At 39.5% G+C, this 23,879-nt stretch overlaps 1 protein-coding gene and 1 long non-coding RNA gene across 6 annotated transcripts; one reads left to right on the top strand and one right to left on the bottom strand.

Moving 5' to 3' along the window:
• On the top strand, window positions 1-23,238 carry LOC149727107 (uncharacterized). Of its 5 annotated transcripts, none has more exons than XM_089889787.1 (14): window positions 1-115; window positions 4,807-4,905; window positions 5,359-5,582; window positions 13,685-13,927; window positions 14,711-14,913; window positions 16,983-17,158; window positions 17,916-18,090; window positions 19,107-19,149; window positions 19,460-19,595; window positions 19,817-20,263; window positions 20,362-20,709; window positions 21,170-21,331; window positions 21,662-21,977; window positions 22,272-23,238. In XM_089889787.1, exons 1-14 carry the CDS (start codon window positions 84-86, stop codon window positions 22,599-22,601), a joined length of 2,934 nt encoding a protein of 977 aa, XP_089745913.1. In that variant the 5' UTR covers window positions 1-83; the 3' UTR covers window positions 22,602-23,238. The 5 variants fall into 5 exon arrangements, with proteins under 5 accessions (XP_089745913.1, XP_089745912.1, XP_089745911.1 ...); XM_089889786.1 differs by lacking the exon at window positions 1-115 and adding an exon at window positions 2,885-3,723 and having other exon boundaries at window positions 19,820-20,263; XM_089889785.1 differs by lacking the exon at window positions 1-115 and adding an exon at window positions 3,056-3,723 and having other exon boundaries at window positions 16,986-17,158.
• On the bottom strand, window positions 21,604-22,272 carry LOC149727108 (uncharacterized). Its single transcript, XR_016386191.1, has 2 exons — window positions 22,015-22,272; window positions 21,604-21,958 (listed from the first exon to the last, which is right to left on the bottom strand). It is a non-coding gene; the product is annotated as an uncharacterized LOC149727108 (long non-coding RNA).
• Window positions 23,239-23,879: the final 641 nt, after the last annotated feature.

Genomic DNA, 23,879 nt, shown 5'->3' with positions numbered 1-23,879 from the left:
TGTTTGTAATGTAGAAATACTGTTACGAAATCACGAAAAAGTTCCCATTGTCAAAAGTCAAGAAAAATTTTCAGTTGCGAAGAATGCCGTACGAGTATGACCCACACAATCACTTGTAAGTTTTTTAAAAATAATATATTTATATTATGTTATGTTACTATAAGTCGTAAATCTGTTTCGTAATGATCAATTTGATATTGTTTACGAAACTGGTGTAATACGGACTCATTTAAATTAGTTTTAATATAGTACTGTGGGGTAAGATAAAATACATTTATTACATAAAAACTACTTTCTAATCGTGTTTTTAACAATTAACAACGCACTTCATAGAGTAGTGAGGCTATACCGATATATAGTTCGTTGATTGCTTTTTAGTACCAAATGGGACGAGAAAAGTGAATGAAAACATGCATATTCGTTCTTTTATGCGCTCACGGGGGTATGTTTGAGTTATGCCTATATATGATTCGTATACGCTACTTTATGTGTCAAAATGATTATGTGTTGAACGGTTCGATATCATTAAAGCAACTAGTTGGTGTGACCTTGCCCTATATTCGTACAATTTAACTGACATGTCAGACCGAATTAGCCTAAGCCGTTCGCATAGACAGCAATGACCGTCTTTGGCAGCGATCACGTCTACATGCGCAGATACCGTTTACGCATCCTGCGACATAGGTATACTTGCTTTCGCCACGTTTTCTGAACCAATGGAATCAGACGCGTTAAGCGTTCCCCGAACGCGCGATTTAGAGACGCCTGAATGCATGTGCTGGAACATAACACAAACCCTGCCCATATCGGGCGTTTGGGGTAGGTAGGACCGTGGAATTGGCGATAAAAGGCGTCGTGCCTATCGGAGGGCTTGAAATAGTTCTCCAGCCTTGGAATAGGGCAATACAAGCAAAACCCGCTACGGCAACTAACCATTGCATCGGCTGTGTTTATCTTAAGCTGCATTTAGTCGGATCCCGGGATTTCGGCGTTGGTCGTGCGAGCTCGGATTGCTTCCTGTGAAACCGTGCTTGCGGTCCCACTCCTCGCTCGGCCCAACTGCTCCTCGCTTTCTCTTTCTTTATCTCCTAGCGGAGGGAGCTGGGGGAGCGAGCAGACGACGATATTTCCGGAGCGTCGTCGACCAGCTAGGCTGCGTCGCCGATCATGTACGGCATCGAGCGCTCCTGCATCTTTGCATGTGCCAGCGCGGCGCGTGCGACGTGTGTGTGCGCTACGGCCACCGCTTTTAAGCCGAGCTTCCCTATGCTGTTGGTTGCTGTTTAGGAAAATAGACTGACACAAGCTACATGAACATTGCTTCTTTCTTTCTTTATGCTCCTTACCCAAAGTACTTTAAATGACCTGTGGAAAATCGTATTACCATACTCTCATCTGTTCCCGTAGAAATGTCATATCCTTTTTCATCATCGCGGTCATTTATCTCAGCATAAAACATGGTTTAATTACAGCTGGGTGTAAAACTGCAAAAAAACGAAGTCTTTACGTGTATAATAGGCTGGGTAAGATAGTACATGTTTTCATTATGTTTTATCATCCAATTTGGTAGTAAATAAACAACAATAACCGTAACCCCACGACTCTAAACTCGTGTTGTTACAACTGTTTAAAACACGATTAGGAAATATGGGATATTACGTTCTAAAATTCGTACCCCAACCTACCTAATATTAAATAAAACAGACACGCAATATGGTTTTTACTCCAAATCGGACAGACATAAGGAAATCAATGTTCTGCAGATATATTTAGTCGCGTAAGTCATAGTGTTAAGCCGACGAGGCTTTTCTCTGATGTTGGTATTATAATCCGCCGCATTGTCGCAGATGCTTCTGCCCAAAGTCAAAAACCAATACTCGTAATTAGCAGTCGGCAAGGCAGCGGATTCGTCGCCGATCGATATCCAGCTTTATTCAGCTCGTCGTACGCTGCCAGCTTCGATCGACGCACCTGCCCCGCTGCCGCCCACGAGGAATTAGCTCCCGGTATAATTCGTCGCTGGTCTATTTAAAAGCGTTGGTATTTGCAGAATTGCAAAATAAATTGATTTTACAAATTTTTTTTAAAAAAGTCAAAATTTCGTTTAAAAGAAGCAATGTCGTTGCGCATTTTTAGGTGTTGAGTTTTCTTCGACTTTGTACCCGCTGTTGGTATGATGTACCCATTGAAAACGTTGCCCCTACACCGATATGTACTGTTGTTAAACCAACTACAACTATATAGTTGTGATTCATTTGCTAAAATGGAACGCTGCAGCAACTTGGGTGACTCACAAACGCTATATTTCTTATCCACAGTCAAAAGTGCGGGGATGTCACGAAATATACTGACAAAGCGTGCACTGGTATTGGCGGCAAAATAAACAAGGAATTTAAATGCCTATTATACCTTGATAACTCCAATTATTAGTCAACAGTTACATCATCATGTTATGACGGAGTTCGTTCGCACCATATAGTGGGTTGTGCCATGTTTTAACGATAAATCCGTGGGACGAAGTACGAGCACTACGCGCGCACACATACGCGCTCCCGCGTGTATAAGCAGCGCGCGTCGACGCCGTTCCGGTCGCGGAGTCGAGCCTGCTAGGAAAGCGTAGACGCGCCGCTTGCACCAGAGGGTCGGCGCTTTCGTTCGTGGCTGCCTTAGTTGTACGCGAGCCAACGCAAGCTCAAGAAACGAAAGGCCAGTCACTCACTCGATTGTCCGCCAGCCGCACAGAAAGGCACGTAGTGGTAACAGGAAGTGACGTAAGTAATGAGATCTGACGAGATACTCACGACGAGTATAGCAGCAAAAGCGGCAGCAGTGTTTTGGCACATGGCCGTTCGTTGCAAGATAGTGTTTTAAATCTAAAGCCAGGCGTGTGTAGAATGTAAACGACTGTCTGTCTTACGATTCGCATCAAAGCAGTTTCCATTACGCCCTGAAATCCAGGAAGGCAGAAAGTGAAATATTTTATAAAGTTTGACACACCGAAATGTGTTGTTGTTCCCATAGTTTAGAAACGAGTTGATTTGAAAAAGAGTTTTATTTGTATTTAACTAAATCCTTCTTAAGTTCTAAAGCAGAACCAATTTAGTTCGAAGCACCATCAGTCTTTAGGTACTTGCGTATCAACAGCGCGTGTTGATAGCTTTTTAGTTTCACAAAATCTAGGATTCAAAAAGTTCAAGACGCGATGAAACGAGAATATAGAAAGCGGGCTGCAAAGCGGAAATCTTTGGAAGCCCTGAAAACCCAAGTCTGGAATGAAAACACGACAGAAACTGCAGTCGAAACTTCAGAAGCTACAAGTGTTGTCGGTTCAAAGTCAAGTGAAACGTCGATAAACGAAAACGAAGTCACAGACAAAGGCGCGGCTCCTGAAAACAGTGATGCACAAAACGAGATCAAAACAGCTGGGAAAGTGCATGAAGATACAATTGAAACTGGGAAAGGAAACACCGATACGAACGAGTCTAATACTTCGGAGACTGCTGTTGTTTTAAAAGATGAAAACTTGCAGGAAAGTGTAAATGATACTTTGGAAAACGGGACGAAAGTCCCACAAACAGCAAGTTTAAACTCGGAAAACCAACCAGAAGATTTCCAGCGACACCCTGCGGAAAACAGCTCGACGAAAGATTCGGCAGCTTCGTTTATTGAACAACAAGCTTTGGCCTCTGCCGCAAATGAGGCGGCAGTAAGGTTTTATTCCAGGTACCCTGTGTTGTTGTGTACATAAGTTTACCAACTAGGTTCGGTCATTTGGTCCGTATCTTATTGAAAATCTTACAGCTAAAAATGGTAAACCCTAAGGCTTGGATTTTCCTTAGGTACAGTTTTGTACAGTTACTGGTGAATGGGTATATCTGTTCAAATTTAATATCGCCCGCTTTAGCAATGAGTATTTGTTTTATTCATTTGTTTACATGTGGTTAAATCCAATACGTTGGTCGTTTGCAAAACGCCGAGCAGTTTACTTCGTACACCATTCGTCGCAGTTTGTTTACTGTTTTCTCTCCGCTCTCGCCATCCGACGCGATGTCGCTCCGGAAATGACGTCAGCGCTTTGCCACCGACGCCCCCACTGCGTTATAGCCAAGCAGCGTGCGAGTGCAATCCTTTGACCAGGCCAAAATGACGTCACGACGCGTTGCCGCTTACACACACGCGGAACTACAGGCAGCAGTGAATCGTCGCTGTATTGTGACATAGCCAGGCGGCGACAAGCATCCGCGCGAGTAAATAAACGATGATTCATACAGTTTATCCAAAGTGCTGCAGTGCGTATATACGCTAATTAGCAATGCGGGTAATATAGTACATTGGCCAATATACTTGGATTTGGTTGGGTAAACCTAGCAGGTCAAACTAGTTGTCACCTTAAACATAAAATTGCATCATTCGCACCGTATGTTATATAACGGGTTGGCGGGGTGAAATGGCCTATGTTTTATTCACTTTTATCCTCCCATTTGGTAGTAAAAATATTTACAGAATTATATAACCATATTCTTACGAAAAGAGCGTTGTTTATTGTTAAAAACACAATTGGGAAATATGGAAATTTATATGGTATCCATCTTATCCATCTTACCCCACAGTACTATATACCACCAGTTACATGGTCACTTTTGACAGTACAAATGCACAAAGTCAAACGAACATCGGTTCAAAATACATAGCATTACGAAAATTACAATCATTTTAAAGTATTTTCTATTTTCCTCACTCTAAAATTGATTCTAGTTCATAATATATTTTTTAATGTTGATAATTAATGTTCTGTTTTAATTTCAGTTTAAACTTACTGGCAACGCGTGCTTTCTTCAACGTAAAACAGGAACCGATGGATCTTCCTTTAGCAGATAAACTCATGTCGTCGTTTAACACTGCTGGGTAAGAAACAACATATATAGTATTAAAAGTAAAATGGAGCATGATTTTTTTTCTATTTTCCCGTCTCATTTGGTAGTAAACAGGTAATACTTACAGAATTGTATAACCGTTGCCCCACGACTCTAAGAGAGCGTTGTTAATTGTTTATAATAAGAACTGGAAATGTAGGGTTTAAGTGCTAACGGTGTTCCATTTTACCACACGGTACTATATATACAGCAGTTTTGCGCCACTTTGGGTACGCTAACAAAGGTATAGGAATGGAAAATGACCGAAGTTGCTGTAATTTATAAAACAGAATGCTAAAGTATTCATTCAGAACTAAATTACGCAAAAGTTGATCGTGTTTTATCTTTCTTTATCTTTTAAACTGTGTGCGGAACTGTATTTCAATTTTCATATTAATCTACTTAAAAAACAACATTTTCTTCATTACTATAAAACATTTTTCAGCTATTTCGGAGCAACACCTGACGCCCTTATGGGTAGGGATCTTCGATCGCTAGGTGGAGATAGCAACTTCCTGAGCGCTGCTTACCGATCGCCGTTGGGTATGGCACGCCCACCAGCGGAATTATCTCCCGACACTTTTGCTGATCAGTTACGTCACAATGATTCCGCAAGCATGGTCGTATGTAGACCTCATACGGGCAAGACGATGCAGAATCCATTTCACGGTAGGTTATTTTTTATTTAAATGAATGAATGAATGATGGAATGAATGATGGAATGAATGAATGAATGATGGAATGAATGAATGAATGGAACTTGTTTTTATTTCGCTTGGCCGGGAAACGACAGTTGTTTTATTTTACACACCTCGTGCCCGCGTACGAGACACCACGTATATGTAACTTTGCGGATGATTATTTTTTTGTATTGCTGACTATTTCTACAACCCATTAGTAACCACTGTTTGTATATTGGTTAAAAATTAAGTATTGATATTACCCCTAATTAAAAAATTTACACGTCATTTGACTGCCACATAAGATTTCTAATACCAAAAATACCGGTCGTAAGGTGGCGTAGGTAAGCTAGATTATACTCTGAACTAGAGCGCTTGGCTTTGTTAAATTAACAGTGAAAACATTACTTAACTACCCTAAACGTGACAACAATGTCTGTTAGTAAATCCATGGCCTACTCAATACACGGCCTAGGAATACACCGAAACTGCTGAGAAAATAAGAGGCCTATTGACGCGAATAATGCCCTTTATAATACATTGTTACGTCACGGTTTTATGAATGGATTTCCTTCATTTTGAATGCAGTTTGCAGTTGTTGGTAGGTTTAATACCAGTTCTAGGTTGTTTTAACTTACAGTTTATCACAGAACGTGTCGCAGGGATATTTTCTTGGTTAGTTAAAATCATACCAGACATATAAAGCAGCGCAAAAGGTTTATTAGTATATAAATATCAGTTTATTAAGCATAAAGAGAGACGAGCAAGCATATTCAGTTTACCAACACAGAAAACCTACGTTTTGGTTATATTTAATTTAGTGGACAGGCATATGGCAAGTTTTATAATGCAGCACACCTTCATAATTTCATTTAGATTAAATTTTAAGCCAGCAGAATTATTAAGCATGGTCAATAAGTGTTCTGTAGTGGGATGTACTTCTGGCTATACTGCCAATTCAGATAAAGTTCCTTCCTTTCATTTTCCGTTGAATAAGCCTGACTTGGTGAATAAATGGATCCAGTTTGTTAACCGTGTTGACTTTAAGCCTACTTCGAACAACACTATTTGCATCAAACATTTTGAACAACGTTTTCTTCAAGGTGGACCACTAAGAAAACGCCTGAATTGGAAGTTATTTCCATTTCCTACCATATATCCAGCCGCAGTAATGAAGAGGCCATCAACACTAAATATTCCAGAGCCACCTAGAAAGCTTCCTTCCAAGCGAATATTTCAACAAGATCAATTTCCCGAGTTTGTTGAAAGAGACAAAGTCAAATCTTTTATGGACTTTTCTGCTGATCACTGTCCAGGTTTTCAATTTCACCGAAGTGAAACACACGCAACATACTATAAAATGAAGTTTGACTCTGAAGGATTTCCTTCCATATACGAGGCAATCACCATAGACCCCAACTTGAATGTTAAATTGCAGTATAAAAACATCCCTGTGCCTCTTCCAAATTGGTTTACTAATTTTAATAAAAAGTGCAGATTGGAGTGTTTTTCAATGTTGGCCAATTTTTCCAGTTACCTCTCGAACATAGAAGATTCGTTGCAAAATAGAAACAACATTGTGACAGAATTAAACAACAGAAAGTTATATGAAAAAAAATCACAGGACCCATATTCGTGTGATCTAATTCGTTTTTCACTTTTGTTGAGGTACACATCTGTACAAGCTTATAAATTGTTGCTGCAAAAGTTTGCTTTTCCATCGATATCCTTGCTACAAAAGTTAAAAAGTAAAAACGTCGATGCAGTGAAAGCCGCTAAGCTTATGAAAGACCAGGGTGCTATTTCAAATGATGTTGTGTTGATGAAATGTACTTGCAGAAGTCGGTGGAATACCATGGTGGACAGTATATTGGTTCTGATGAGGAAGGTGGTGTTTTCAAGGGAGTGGTTGTTTTTATGATAACTGGATTGAAGAAGTCGGTACCGATTGTTATTAAAGCATGCCCTGAAACCAAAGTGGATGGTAAATGGATGGCCGAAAAATTTATTGATTGTTTGTCTATTCTGAGTGGGCATGGTTTTTCTGTTAGGGCAATTGTTACTGATAATCATTCTGCAAACGTTCGAGCTTTTCAATTGCTCAAACAATTACAACCAGGAAATGATTTGTACATCCAACACCAATCCTCCAGTTGTAAAACTTACCTTTTTTTTGACAATGTGCATATACTAAAGAACCTTCGGAACAACTTGTTAAACTGTAAAAGGTTCGTGTTCCCACCACTATCCATTTCAGTTCCTTGCCAAGATACGACTTTGACGGTACCTGGAGGACATATTGCTTGGTCTGATTTACATGCCGTATTTGACAAAGATAAATCTTTACAGGCTTACCTTCGCAAAGCTCACAAATTGACTGTTAAGTCCTTGCACCCTGGATTTAACAAGCAAAATGTTGGTTTAGCCCTGGCTGTATTTCATGATACTACAATTGCAGCATGTCGAAGTTTTTTTCCTGAAAGAAAGGATGCTATTGGTTTTTTAGGTTTGATTAATACGTGGTGGTGTATTGTAAATAGTAAACAGCGTTACGCTCCAAACTCACTTGGAAATGGAGTTGTATCGAATGATGGGAAGGTTGTATTCTTGCGATCTTTTGCAAATTGGTTGTTGGAATGGTCGAAGAGCTCATCCTATCTTTGTTTGTCGAAACAAACATTCAATGCACTTATTACTACTTTAAATGCTCAAGCGTGCCTTGTTGAAGATTTGCTTGCAGAAGGGTACAACTTTGTTCTTATGGCGAAACTGCAAAGTGATCCGATTGAGAGAAGGTTTTCCCAGTACAGACAAATGAGTGGTGGGATGTTTTTGGTAAGCCTACGTGAAGTAACAAATTCTGAGAAGATTTTGCTTTGTCGGTCACTTTTAAAGGAAGATGTAGATTTTTGGCAAGAAGAAGGCTTAGAGTCAACACCCAGCAGTACAGTGTTTGAAAGCTTCCAAAAAGATGTAGATGAAGAAATGTCAAATTTTACAGATTGTTCTCTGTCTCCTGACAGTTCTGAAGTGGTCTATTTGGTTTCCGGGTATGTTGCTTTAAAACTGAAGAAAAAGTTAAAGTGCGTCGACTGCATTGCCATTTTGGAAAAAGATTCAGATGAGGGCCATGTTCATTCAGATTATACTGATTTGTTGTCAAGAGGTGGCCTGACTTTGCCAACATCTTCATTGTTTGATTTTGTATCTGCTGGTTTCCTTTTATTGGACTGTGTTGAAAACTGTATAGCTTCCCATCCAGACATTCCATGCAAAACAGCAGCCAGGCATGTATTGGACAAGTATTTGGATAAGGGTACGATCTTTGCATGTTACGATCACGAAGAAGTGGCAAGAAGATCTTCAATCAGTAACATCATTAATATATTTTTTAACAACAAACAGACATATGTAAATAATTCTGTCAGGAAGGAAGCACTAATAAAATTTAAGCAGCGACAAAGATCTAAAGTTCGACACAATACTTAAATACGAAGAAAGGCTATCGTGAGTTCGTTAGTATTATACAGTTTTAATTTATCATGTGCTATATGACCCATTTTTGGACCTCGAGGAAGAGCCTCTGTCCTGCTTTAAAAAAAAAAACCTCGAGTAGAAAATGGGTTATGAGCAGCAGGACAGATCAAGGCATAAGCACCTTGAGACAAAAGGCTAATGCTTGTGTTTATCCAATATCCTATATTGTTTTTAAGGACCGGTTTTAAAAGTCCACAACGGACATTTCAATTAACTTACTTGTTGTTACTGCGGTGTTCTTTTGCTATATATATATAGGCTGTCTTAAAAAACTTCTGTTTTAGGCCAAATACTATTTTCACTCAGCGACTGAGCCAAACTAAACTGTCGGTAAAACTTACTTGTATGCCGCACGTGGTTAAAAGTAACTCCTATCTGTTCAGTCATGCGTAAACATTTATAAAAAATATAAGATGTTGATAAAATAACCCGAAAAATAAGGTAATTTAACCGAGAAAGGTAAATAAACTGTTTTTTGATGCAAAAACTACAGCCAGACAGCAAATTCCATTCATAAAACCGTGACGTAACAACGTATTATAATGGGCATTGTTCGCGTCAATAGGCCTCTTATTTTCTCAGCAGTTTCGGTGTATTCCTAGGCCGTGTATTGAGTAGGCCATGGTAAATCAAGTTATACGTGGACAAGGTTTTCGTTGCGCTGTAAAGTCTGTTTAGTCTATTTATGTAATAAGTCATTGGCCTATTAAGCTTAGGCTTACAAATTCCCCCCTGCGCTGAAAAGACAGTAATATAACCTACGTCCTACGCCTACAGACACATTAAAAAATGTTTTCCAATTTAACAGCTTCTATTTATTTAACAAACATTACGCACTATAAACGTCCAAGTTTATATAAATAAGGTATATCGACTGTATTATATTTACCCGCGATTCTATACTGTAGATTTCTAAGTAATGACACGTTTTGTAATAAGTCAATAGAGGTTGTTTTAAGACAGTCCATGTTTTCATTGTATTTTATCGTCACATTTGGTGATAAACAGAGAATTTAAAGAATTCTATAACCGTATCCTCACGACTCTAAAAGAGCGTTGGTTAATTGTTGAAACCACGATTAGGAAATATGGAATATTTAGTGCCAACGCTATCTATCTTACATTACATTACTATACACTAATATAAACCTTTCAATAATAACATAATTTTACTGCCCTGTTCCGCACATCGTTTGTAACGGTTTCCGTGAGCATAATTTCGACTTCCATCGCTATTTACCCCTGCTCGTCGTCATTCGCTACTTTAGCTGGTGCCGCCAAAAGCGCAAGTACTGATTGTCGGCTCGGCGCCGTTCGTGACTAGCCTGGACCTTGTAGCCGCACTTCGCCCGGTGACGCCAAATTTATCCGGAAGCAAAAGCGAACAGATTCAGTAAAAACACTTTCCACAACCCTTTTATTTTTATAACTCTATTTCAATAAACGAGACTGATGATGTCATTTTATACGAACTTTTTATCTATACAGTAGGATGGGGAAGACGGAACACCTTTTCATTCTATTTTCTGTAGCCATTGAATAGTAAACAAAAAAATCAAAGAATTATAAAACCGTATCCTCACGACTCCCATAGACTGTTGGTAATCGTATAAAATATGATTATGGTATTTGAATATTATGTGCAAAGGTCTCCCATCTCCCCCCCCACTACTATATAGTACATTATTTGTTCGACTGGATTTTTGTTAGTTACACAAATTTCGCTGTGTTATATAATACGTAGTGTTCCGCGAAAGGTGTTTGGGTACCGCTAAAAATACGGACTAAATGACGTTTCGGTTTGTTCGACTTGTTACATCGCTGGAAAAATAATGATATCCTACGTATGTGACGTTTTGTTGCTGGCTTGTCCTACGCGTAACAACGAAGACCAAACACAATGTTTTACTATAAAGTTACTAACCTATGTTACGTGGCCACGCGATTCAAAACTAGATTAGGTGTTTATACGTAATAGAAATTCTGGTTATTTCGACAAAAAATATGACCGTTAGGGAAAGTAAAAAGTTTAAGACATGCTTAAAACCGACCCAGGGGCTGACGCTATACAAGGTCGGATTTTATTGTAACATGAACATGTATATTGCATGTGAGACCCGTCTGTGAATAATCATATCGTGTATTTTCGCATCGCACGACGTCCTGTTGTATTCTAGGCGTACCATGCCCCTTTCTGGTGAAAATGTTTTGCTTTTGCGATCAACCACGTGACTACATATTCGTGACGTGATCGACAGGTGACTAATCGCTTTTGGCGGCAACGGCGATTGCGGCTCGCACGCAAGTGTCCGCTTCGGTCGTCACGTGTTCTGACAGTCTTCTTTTGACCTGCGGTCGCTCCCGAAACACACAGCCTCGTCACAGCAACTATTTTAAGAAGCGCGTTGCCACGATCTCGCCCACTGCTGCAACATATTTAACTTTAGCGTTGATAATTTAGGCGCCCGAAACCGGGTAGGTTTTAAAACTCTGTCCCAGTTGTAATACAGTTTACGAAACATACAAACATGGGTTATAATTCTTCTTTGTGCGGTAACCTGTTTTTGTTCCATTGGCGCTTGCATTTTAATTTTTCCATTCCCCGAAGATTAATCATTTTCCTAAGCCGCATCTTGCAGCATGAAGTGCGCGCGCATCTCCGGAAGTGTGACGTAACAAACCGATCTGTCAAATCGAGAAGCGAAATGTCGCGTCGGTTCGGACGGGCGTGACTACGACGCGTGACACGGACAGACGAGACTGATGGACGATACGCGAAAAAAGGCCCGGCTAAACAACGTATTGCAGTTCCCGGTGAACAGCGGACGCTCCGATCGCTTTAGCAGTAAATACGACGGGATAGGAGGACGGGTAACACGTCCCATGGCGCGCCACGCCGTAAAGAATATTACCCTTGAGGAAAATATACTAAAAGCAAAAACTACTATTTTAGTGCAGTGAATTAGGGCAGTAACCGAAGACTCCTTTTAAGTACAGTAGAACAAGGAAATAAATGAGAGTAAAATTATTCGTTTAATAAAATGGAATAGGGCAATAGCAAGGTAAAACTATTATTTTAGTACAGTATAAAAAGGCAACAAACGAATAGTAAAAACATTTTTTTGGTAGAAGTCAATTTGATAGGTGTTTAATGCACTGCTTAACATAATGGCGTTCGAAAACGGGAGTTTATTCGATTGGCAAGCACGTGCTTTGAGTTTATGGAGTGGACGTAACTGGTATTCATATGCTCACCCTAGCTCCTACGTTGGCGCACAAGAGGGTATTTCCAGTGGGCAGAAACCCCTTGAGAGTAACCGCTGGGACATGGGTGCAGCACTGTGGGGAAGCCCCGTTCGTAAAGGGTCATTTTATTTTCCCATGCTTGCAAGTTACCCGAATCGAAGGGATCGGAAACGTAAGATAATCCTTTAATTATCTGTATTTGCTCGTTAAAGTTCATTCGGTAAATGCTTAAAACGTTTGTTGGGTTGTTCTATTCATCATGTGTAAGCGACGTCGTTTGTCTTCGACGTTTCCCTTGATTTGAACTGCTGAAATGTGGCTGCAATCCAACTTTTTAAGTCGGTCTCCGTTTTCTGTGGCAGTTTTTGACAAAAACTCATTTATAAAGCGTCGTATGTTATAAAGGGCAAACAAATGCCAGAAAATTACCTGCAACACACCAACGATACTGCTTATCCATGCGCGCATGTATGCGAAATTAATTAGTTACTACAAAAAAATTATACAAGACAAAATATTGCATTATAGAATGAAATTGTATCATCCTTTAAAGCAAAATTCCAACGTAGCGGTATTTATTGCATTCGTTCATCTCTCAAAAGCCGAAACCTCGTGTTTACGATATTAGGATATTTTAATATAAGCTCATAATGTGACAATACTTGGTGTTTTTCTATTACAAAACCGTGATTTTGACATTGTTTTTTAGTCTGCATTTTGCAGTGTGCCAATACATTAGGTCGTAGTAGGGGAATTACGCAAATTACTACACTGTTGTTTAAGCGCTAACTATATCATAAATCAAGTTCACAGTTTTGATAGAACAATGGACGTTGATAAATAATGAAAACTTTACTTCCTCGAATGCAAGCTAAAAACAATGAAACGGCTAGGAATTTTTGCCCGTATGTTGCTATAAGCGATCGATTTTGTCTCTTTCTAAGTTTGGTTATTTTATTTTGTCATTGTATTTTCGTTGTTACAGTTGCCGCGCAAACGGTTTTAAAACTGGCCACCGCTGGCGCAAATGAGCAAACTGGATTTTAACCATAGTTAAATCGAATACACAAAAAAACTTGAATTACCCTAACTTTTACAATTTTAAAGACTCGACTGCTATAATAGCAAAACATTGCGAACCGTATCTCTAGCAATTCCGTAACTAAAATGACACCTTAAAAAATCGGGTAAATCGAAATATGGTTTAAAATATAGTTGTTGCAAAAAAAAATGCATAAAAATACTTCAAACTACGATTTTAAAAACTTTACAACAATTTGCTCAAAACTTATAAAAAATGATTTCCAGCTTCTCTGGAGAGCCCACCAGGCAACAGCGGGCGATCGAACACCTTACAGCAGAACCATCAATCCTCTACCAGTCTCCACCATTTTGTAACTCGCTACACGATCGAAAAACCGGACGACCCGTCTCGACTTGGCGTCGAAATTTGCCTGGAGCATAGCACTACTAACGAACCTGTTATAGAAGTGGAATGTGGTGGCAACAAAGGCATGTTATACGTCACCAAGCTATGCCAGGGGAGCAAAGGTATGATCGACTTTGAGTATTGTGTTATAAATGACCCCGCCCCAATAAACGATGCTTATTGGTTCCAGCCTAACAAAACATATATTTGGACATAAAGTACTGTGGAGTGAGACGGGGTATCGGTATTACCTAAATCACATGTGTCCTGAACGTGTTTTTTTTTACAATTAACAACGCTATTTTATAGTCGCGCCGCTACGGTTATTCAAATCTGTAAAATATTTTTGTTTTTTACCAAATGGATCGAGAAAAGAGAATGAGAACATAGAGTATTTTACCCCACTCAGCTATATGCGACATATCTTGCCCCAAAATAATATATTGTGCTCATAAACATTTAGACAATTGTGTCACTAAATATACAGCAGACAAAAATGTAGTCAAATCATAGGCCCCCTCAAAAACCTTGCCTATACAGAATAGAAACCTTTATAATTACGGGAAGCGTGAAAATGACTTCGTGTTTTTGTATAACCGTTAGGTGTCCTTGTTGAGCTACTCTAATTCCAGTTTCAATAAAAAAAAAACTGTGACAAAAACACATATTTGGATATATAGTAAAACTGTAGGGTAAAATGGGATATTGTTAGTTTTTATATCCCATATTTCGTAATAACGTGTTTAACATTTAAAAATTCTCCTTTATAGTGGTGAGTCTGCGGTTATACGTTTCGCTTTTCTTGTTTACTATTAAATGGAACAATAAAAGAGAATAAAAACACGAACCATCTTACTCTATCCTACTATAACTTTAATAAATATAGACTTGTTTCGTTTCGACAGGTCAATCTATTCTCTTTAACGACGAATGGCTTACTCCAAACGAATTCCAATTTATCAGCGGACGTGAGACGGCAAAGGACTGGAAACGTAGCATCCGGCATTGTGGAAAAAGTCTAAAGACACTGATGTCAAAAGGAATTTTACAAGTTCATCCTCCAGTCTGTGAATGCGACTACTGTAAAGGACACGGGCCAGCCGTTGTGGTAAGTGGTTATAGGCACATATTTTTCAGAAGCGTTTTACGAAACTTTGGCGGTACCTTTGATCAAACTTCCCAACCCTACTATAACTAATATTTAGTGGGGTGGGAAAGACACCTTAGCACCAGCCGTTGTGGATGGTGGTACATTTAGATGACATTAGAGCATCTCTATACACAAATTGTATCTGTGGTTAAGGGGGCACTTTTTTAAAAACTGTGTAATTTTTAAAACTTTTGTGGCACTTTTAGATCACATTAAGGAGTACTGATACATTTTGATTGGCTGCTTTTTGCGGTTCTCTCGTCACTTCCCCTCGTTAATGTAACCCGCGACCGCTGTTATAGCGATTTAAGACGTAACAAATGGAAATTAGTTATTTTAATTCTAAATTTTTTTGCGGTTAGCTCGTGATTCCCGCTCTTAAGGTAATCGCGACTGTGGCGATTGTGTTGCAGTGCGATTTGTGACGTAACAAATAGCGGGAAGTACTATTTTGATTTCTGAACCCAAGACAGGAAGGAAACGGCGGAAACCACGTGACATATTCTCTATTTATCGATGCGCGGACGCTTGCGCGCACACACACGATATCTGCATGTACTCGCACTGTTACCCTGCATGTGCTGCCCGCTATAGCTTAACATATAGATAATGCCGATCACGTATTTTACACCTGAGTTTTTACAAATGCATTCAAATTTGTAAACGTCCCAAAAAACTTATGTAAATTGCATTTAGATCTTGGGTTATTGAACATAATTCCTCAGTTCGAACAAAATACATATTTTACGTTGTGGGTGTATAAGTACATAGGTGGTAACTATTAATGTTTCAAATTTGTTAACTTGCCTGTCTGTATATTGGCAGGTCAAACGTATACTTCCTCTTGTTGTATTTATTTTCTCTGCTAATCCATGCAGAGATTTTTATCTTTAAACTAAAACATTAAGTCGGTTAGTGTAGGCAGTGATAGTTAGGCATTGCACAAGTATAGGGTACTTACTTTTTTAAGCGCATAGAGAGGCGCCAACAGAATCTATTCAAAAGGAAGGATGGTCGTATCATCGCTGGCAACTTTTCCTTCCGTCCGAAAATTTTCCGAGATTTCGTGTCAGTATCCGAGCTTTGTGGAGGGCACACAGGCACGGTAGCGCGATATCTCGCAGTAGCTAGAAACTGCTCGGCAGTCGATAGCGGGAAGGAAGGAAAAGCGTCGACAACGACACAACGCGCAGTCACGGGAAGGAAGCGATGAAGCTCTGACTGTGCTGCCTTCAACTGTTAGTTAGCACAACCTGCATACGCGGGAGCTAGCGTGCTCGGATTTGGAGATGTACCAGGCAGCTTTTGAAAACGATATCTTTAGATTACTCTGAGTTTAGTTACAGGATCCAGCCTAGCAAACGAGAAGTCAGATAGTAACTTATAGAACTTTTTGTGATTAAAAATTAAAGAAGTTTGTGAGACGTTTCTTTCTTACGTTAATTGTTTTATAGAATTTTGTAGGACTGTATGATTTCTTAAGTGCATTTGTCGACTTAAATCAGGTAATTGTAAAAGTTATAATGAAAGGTGGCGAATAGATTAAGTTTCTGTAATAACAAGTTGGTTGTACAGTTTCTAGTTTTGTTGCAATACTCGCTTTTTGTTAATTGTATAATGACTACAAACATCTGACTTCGAGAGTGTGACATTGCTTCCGTTCTGTTCGTGACGCCCGTTTCCTTGTGCCTACTGGATACCAAGCCCGAATTATTTAAACTAAAAAGAGAGTAAGAGCTAATGCGTTGCACTTTGGAAACTTGTCACCTGCGTTTAGAGTCTTTTTGCTACAATTTGGCTTTGGCCACTATATTGTTTAATTAGTGATTAACGCAAAAGCGTGGAAAGATTTAACCAAAAATCCTCACTCGATTGAACAGTCGTAAAACATAAACACTTCTGTTTCCTGTACTCCGGACAGCAACTCGTTTAATCAAACTATTTAACAGCGTGTTAATTGTGGTAGCAGCAATAAAACAGCCGCCATTTCTGTGTTTTATATTAAAGAATCCTTGTTTCTTTTGCAGCAGGAAAAACCAGGGAAAAAGCGGCCAGTAGGCTCGGGTTCGGCTGACATTGTTCGGCGAAATTCTATGTCCGAAAACACAGCCGCTTCTACAGGTTCATCTACCCCGTCTTCCACCGATTCAAATAAAGTTTTCGGAATGCCAGACACACACGGCCCTACCACCATTCATAAAGGGTAAGCAATACCACCATTGTGGGTATATGTGTCCCTGGGCAAAACGCTTTGCTCCAGCCCAATGGCCTTGAGTTGTCAAAACTGTCAAGTATACAAAAAACGAAACACAAAATAATTACATTTAAATTTATAGACGTGGTAATTCGTAAGCGGGCACGAAGTGTGTGAAACAGAACAAACGTTTGTAATAACTGTCGTTGTTACCGCGCTAATCGGCCTCAATTTTAGAGAAATACACCTGGTAAAAATGCAATCGACAATAACGAAAAGTAAAACAAGTTCACGCATTTGTTTTATTGTACGCTTACCAATGCCACTGTATTCTCAAAAATCAGATATGTTTTTTGCTCTTGCAGCAGTCGTCGTAAACCAAACAGATGGGATACCGTTAACACCTATACCATATTTCATGATCGTGTTTTGGACAATTAATACCGCTATTTTAGAATTGCGGGCAACGGTTTTACCATCTCTTAAGTGTTACTACCGAATGGGACAAGAAAATATAATGAAAAGTGCAACATCCTCCCCCACCCCAATATAATTATAGTAAGATGGGGGGAGATGGGACATTTTTAGCACATAATATCCAATTATCTTGATCGTGTTTAAAACAATTAACAACGGTCTATGGAAGTCGTAGAGATACGGTTTTATAATTCTTTGAAACTTCTCTGTTTACTACAAAATGGAACGAGTAAATAGAATAAAAAGGTGTCCCATCTCCCCCCACACTACTATATGTTTCTTTAAACAGGAGAGAGGGCGGACTAAATTCCATCATCTCTCAACTCCACAACAAAAAGGCTATTTGCGGAAATGACGTCACTGCTGGGACCGAATCTCTTGATCTGAGCGTTCGGTGTTCTTCCTCTACGTCACCGAATGGCGATTGTGAAAGAAAAAGACAACACCGACCAAGCAACAGTCAGGTATGAATAACATAACATGATTTGTATTTATCTTTTCGAAAAAGATAGTGAAAATTGTTTTTTGAAGACATAGCATAACGTAATTTTTGTTTGTCTCTTTAAAAACGATAGGGAAGATCATTTGTTATTTAAAGTACGAAGAGAAGTGAATAAACAGCAAAACAACAGTTGTTAAAACATGTTAAGGATAAAAATTGTGGGAAAGGCGTCAGTTCAAAAGCATGGCTGTTGCACCCTAATTGCATAACAACAGCGTCTAATGTTTAGGCTGCAATGCGTAATGGGTTTGCATTTGGAAAACGAACGACAGTTTTTAATGTAACACGACATTCATAGCAATACAAATGCTTATAATTGTGTTGTGGTGACTCCTGACAATAGACATCTAATTTCTGATAGTGGGCCCGGAAGTAGATTACGTAATACATATTAACACGAACAGCAACAACAACAACAACAACACACAAACATGCCGCCCCCGCTAATACACAAACAACAAAATTAGTCACGCAAATTTGAGAATACTTTTTAACTCATTATCACGTAATCTTTTCTACCAGTGTTGACCAAACATATTTCTTAACATAACAGTGAAAAATGACTGGCATCACTCTGATACAGAGATTATCATGTCTGACTGTATGCGCTGTTGTTTTGAACCGGAAACAAGTCGCCTGTATCAACCGTCGAGCGGGCTGGCAGAGTTTCCGGTCTACAGACTGTAGTTTTTATAATGACGCACTGATCACTGACCAACTGCCTCTGTTTCCTGCCTTGATGACGAAGTTGTATATTATGAACTACCCGCGGAATATGTGATTTGAACAAACATCCTGCATCATATTATGTTTGCTGTCAGATTAACTTGAATTACTTGCAAAATACGACTAAAGAAATATTTAGGTTATAAAGTTAAGGTAAAATGTGTACTAGAGTGAGTAGTACTTTTAGACAGCTACGAAGTTTAAGTTTTTAGGCGTTTGCAATAGAGTAATTACTGAATACGTTTTTTACAGAGTGAAAGCCCTCCAATGAAAAGAAGACACTCGGACGACGACGGTAAGTGATTTGTTATATAGTAGATTCGGGAAAAGTGGTCTATGTATTCATTTTCAACCATTTCGTAGTTAAAAATATTATAAAATTAGGTAACTGTATCCTCAGGACTCTTTAGTAAGTTTTTTTTTTATTTGTTAAAAGCATGAGTATGAAATATATGGGATAGTATATGCTAACGGTATCCATCTTACCCCTCGTTAGACTATATATTTCTATCAAACTTATATGACTGTTTTACACATTTTAAAATTCCATCGTTTTACAGTATTTAATCAACTTTAAAGACTATTGATATAAGCATTATTTACAGATGCTTTTCCAGTGCCCAACGGTAGGGATAATGAGCATAATGTAAGAGACAAAGACAGGGAAAGTTCTTCTGCTGAACCACTTTGCCTCGCCTCGCACGGATCTTCTAAGAAGGAAAAAACGCACTCCAATAAAACGTATGTAAAACGTATTTATTTTGGTGAAATAGTGGGCGTACCTGTCTTTGTGCAAGACACTTAACTGCAATTGCTACAACCCAGTGGTCACTAACGAGTTAACTGAATTGTCAACCATACATTAAAAAGATTGTAAACAATATGTACCAATAAAAATGCTGCAGTGTTTATAAAATATTTGACGCATACTCTAAACTAATAACCCACGCACTTGCCCACAGAAGCAAAAAAGAAAACGATGTAATATTCGACCCTCGTCGCATCGGATCTAACGACCACAATAAGTCGCCTAACGGAAGAAATCATTATCCAGACTTCAACGATTGTACATCGAACGGTTACCGACCAAACTTGGGCTTTGCTGAATACGCTTTGTTTGACGCTATGAAACGCGCAGTTGCGAGTGTCTCTGGTGGATCCTACCCCGACAGTGTTAGTACCCCACCTCCTAACAGAAGAGACGTATCTTCACCTAACAGAGGCTACATCAATCTTGACTCTACGTCACCACGGGGTCTTACATCTCAAAATTACCCGCAATCCCGAAACCAACAGCCTATGATGGAACTAGTGTCTCCCCACCGTAAGAATGGGTCTCGAGAATCCTATGGTTTCGGCAACTCGGTCGACTCTCGGTTACGAAACGGAGGCCTCTTCGACGCACCGTTGTAAGTATGAACCCATTAAGCCTTTTATTGGTGAAGCTCACTCCCAAAATAATTAAAAATACTAAAATTCCGAAAATTTGAGTAAATGTCTTTTTCAGGCCAAGTAACAAAGCGCCTGTTACGGTTCTACACCATCGGCCCAACTCCTATAGCCCCCACAGAAGTAACCCTTCCCATACCCACCATTACTATGGCATGCCACCACCTTCAAGCAGTCGCCACTCACCCGATGGTAGGGGGGCTCGAACCCCGCGTAGGGAAGTTCCTTTTACCGCTCCTGCCCGTTTTGATCGGAAGACGAACACTCCAATAAAAAAGACCCTGGATCATCAGAGGTCTCGTCTTCACGGAAGATCGGATGCGAGAGGAACAAAGATGTTAGATCTTCAGAATCATGCTATACCAATGATGTCGCTGACATACAGCAACAAAAAGGCTTCTCGTGGGTTAGTTAAAAATAAAAATATGAAAATTTACAAGTTTGAGGATATAGTAGTGTGGGTTAATATGGAATACCGTTAGCACATAATGTCCCATGCTTCCTAATCGTGTTTTTAACAATTTACAACGCCTTTTAGGATCGCGGTGCTACGGTTACATAACTCTGTAAATATTCTTTGTTTTACCCCACACTACTATATGAAACCTATGCTATATAACTTGTGCACTCTTTATTGTGATTGTGTGTATCCTTGGGCAAAACACCTACTGGCAATTGCTCCAACCCAGTGGTCAAATGGTCAAGCATACAGAAAAAAAACAATCACCGCCAAAGTTTCGTATTATAACGACTATCGTTTCCCCGCCGCGCAATAAATCAAATTACACTCATTTTTCATTAGATTACGGATAACCAATATACAAGTTACAATACACAGAAAATTAATGTTCTATTCCTCAAAACAGACGTCAATCTGATTCTAGTCCGCCTCAATTCTCTACTGGATCTGCAACTTCAAATGCAGGCAAATGCGTTTACAGCGACGATGAAGTAGCTCGTACAAGCGACCTCAACAGACGCCTAAGTTCTAGCGCACCCCCTATATCCCTGCCAAGCTCAAAATCTAGGTAAGTCTCTAAATTTCGAGAGGTTTAAATTTCACCTATATATTAGATGATGTTAAAGTTATGTTTGGGGAAGATGGATGCCGTTATAGCACATAATATCCAATATTTCCTAAATGATTTATTTAATCTTTAATTAAAACCACGGTGTTTAGAATTGTGAGTATACGGGTATATATAGTTGAATATTCTTTGTTTAATACCAAATGGAACGGCAAAGTGCATGAAAACATGGGCCATCTTACCCAACCTACTATATATAAACAGCAAAGAAATTGTGACGGTACATTTATTTATATTACAATTCAGAAGTATAATCTTTTTTGTATTTAGGAAATTTTACACGGACGAAAATAATAATCGTTCATCTGATGATCAGCCGTCTTCTCGACAATATGTTTTCGGAGGTGGTAAAAGAGCAAAGTCCTCTTCTCCAGGATCTCCGTCCGATGCTCCCTTTTTCTGCGATGATCGCCGCAGCCAAGATCCAGTTGATCCGTGCGGATTCTCTTGCGGAGCTGCATGTCAAAATTCTTTCCAAGAGCTGCGCTTACGGGAGCTCTCTTGCGCTATCGATCAAATGGCAGAACTGTCGGTAGATGGCGTGTGCGAGATGCTTGAAGAGATAGGCTGCGGGGAGTATCAAGAAGTAAGTTATTTACACCTCGCTCCATTTTACGACTTACCACGCATATTTATCTTTGTGGTTGATTGCTTCGTTAGGATTTTTTTATAATGTATGACTGAAACCACCGATGACTTCTGTCGGAACTATTGGGTTAGAGCAATTGCCGTTAAGGGTCTTGCCCAAGGACGCAGACACGTTAACCACTTTGCCACGTCGCTGGTTAATTTACGCTTTTAAAAATATTAGCAAATAGACCATCTAACTTACACTGTCCGTATCGACAACATGATTTTAATAATTTATTCATTTATCCAGGTGTTTCGAAAGAATTGTATTTCTGGCGATGCCTTACCGCTGCTGGCGGAGCACCATCTTGTCGAAATGATGGGCTTAAAACTTGGTCATGCCCTTAAGATTATTGCCCAGATACACCGTCGCCTAGGAAACCATTGTTTCCTGATGACCAATCAGCTTCCTGCGTTTCGCCATGCCTCCCCAATCGATTACCTCTGCCTCAGAAAGCAAGCGGCGACACCGAACGGACAGTCGGATAACATTACAACGCCGGCAAGAGTCGCTAAAGAGGCTGAAATTAAAAAGGTTGCAGAAAACGAAAAAGTTCCCGAAAATACTACTGCGGAATGATTTTATTCTGTTGTTGAGGCATGTTCGACTTTAGAACTTTAATATATCTTGCTAAGAACCTGTATTCCACACTGGAAAAATTCAGTTGTCTAGCTATTTTGTCAAATTAATTTCATTATATATTTGGGCCACTTAAAAGTAGAAATTTATATCTTACCTCATGCTTTAAGTGGCTGCGTGTAATTATGTTTAAAATGTTGTGAATGTTAATTTATAATGTGGCACAAGACACGCATATTTCCACATATATAGCTTACTGTGAAAGCGAATCTTCCATTTCGTATTATAAAGACACGGACCGTCACCGTTTCTTCACAATTTTGTTTCTTCATTTTTATTTTTCTTCACTCCTAGCCCTACCAATATAACATACCCACGTTATATTGCTGCCTTACTGGGCAAATGTAACCAAATCCCTAATACGTTCTCACTGCGGGGTAACTTTTTTAGGTTACAATTCATATCCATTAAGCCTATTTTGTAAATACGACTTACATACCCAGGAATACTCTTCATTTGTTTATTATCAGTTCGCTTTGAAAGTTGTTTACGTTGTGCAATGTTTTCTTTATTTTTCACGCGTTCCTTTTGTGATCTTCATTCATTTGAGAATAAAATTTTCAAATTTGTAAACTAATTATTGCAAAAAATAGTAGTTTGTCGGGTGCCTGAAGGGTGTTTTAGTCCAGCGCTGCGGCTCAGTGGTGTAGGGGCTTGCACCGTAACCAAAGGGTAACCGATTCGATGCTCGACAGCGACAGCAACATTTATGTTGGTCAGCGTATATGTCCTTGGGCAAGACATTTAACGGACTTTGCTTTGACCCAGCGGTCACTAATGAGTTGTCCAACTTAACAGTCATACAGAGAAAAACAATTACCCACAAAGTTGCACATATGTGGTGACTCCAGCTGCCCAGACGAGGATAAACATTCTGCGGAAGAGCGTCCGGCTGTGTGTTTTAAGTCAGTTTATTGTATTCTATGTGGGTAAGGTCCCGCAGCATGGCAGCCATAGGTCCTATGATTTTTGCAAAAATTACCTCATTACCCCAACACCCTGAGTACTATACTGCATGGGCTCCCTCAGTTTAAGGAGCCTGTCGCTTCCCGGAGGTAGGCGACAAGGACTTTAATGGTAATAGATGAGAGATCTTCCCTTGACAGCTTGGCCAAGGTTAGATGCTCCCGTCTTGAATTCAGATATGCTGAGTATGTGCCAACATAGTAAAATGATGTTTTAACTTACTCGTCACAGACATGGCGGATGGAAGTCAGG

The sequence above is a fragment of the Ciona robusta genome, chromosome 12 (assembly GCF_009617815.1).
Source record: "Ciona robusta chromosome 12, ASM961781v2".
Classification (NCBI taxonomy): Eukaryota; Metazoa; Chordata; class Ascidiacea; order Phlebobranchia; family Cionidae; genus Ciona; species Ciona robusta.
Note: the sequence above shows the minus strand (reverse complement) of the source record. Positions and strands in the feature narration are given on the sequence as shown.

What these genes read in the sequence shown, in the direction of transcription:
- LOC149727107 (XM_089889784.1), top strand. Translation starts at nt 3,203, where the DNA reads ATGAAACGAGAATATAGAAAGCGGGCTGCAAAGCGGAAATCTTTGGAA. An exon ending in AAGACACTCGGACGACGACG is followed by an intron (nt 19,150 to 19,459) that starts GTAAGTGATTTG and finishes CATTATTTACAG; the next exon opens with ATGCTTTTCCAGTGCCCAAC. An exon ending in AACAAAAAGGCTTCTCGTGG is followed by an intron (nt 20,710 to 21,169) that starts GTTAGTTAAAAA and finishes TCCTCAAAACAG; the next exon opens with ACGTCAATCTGATTCTAGTC.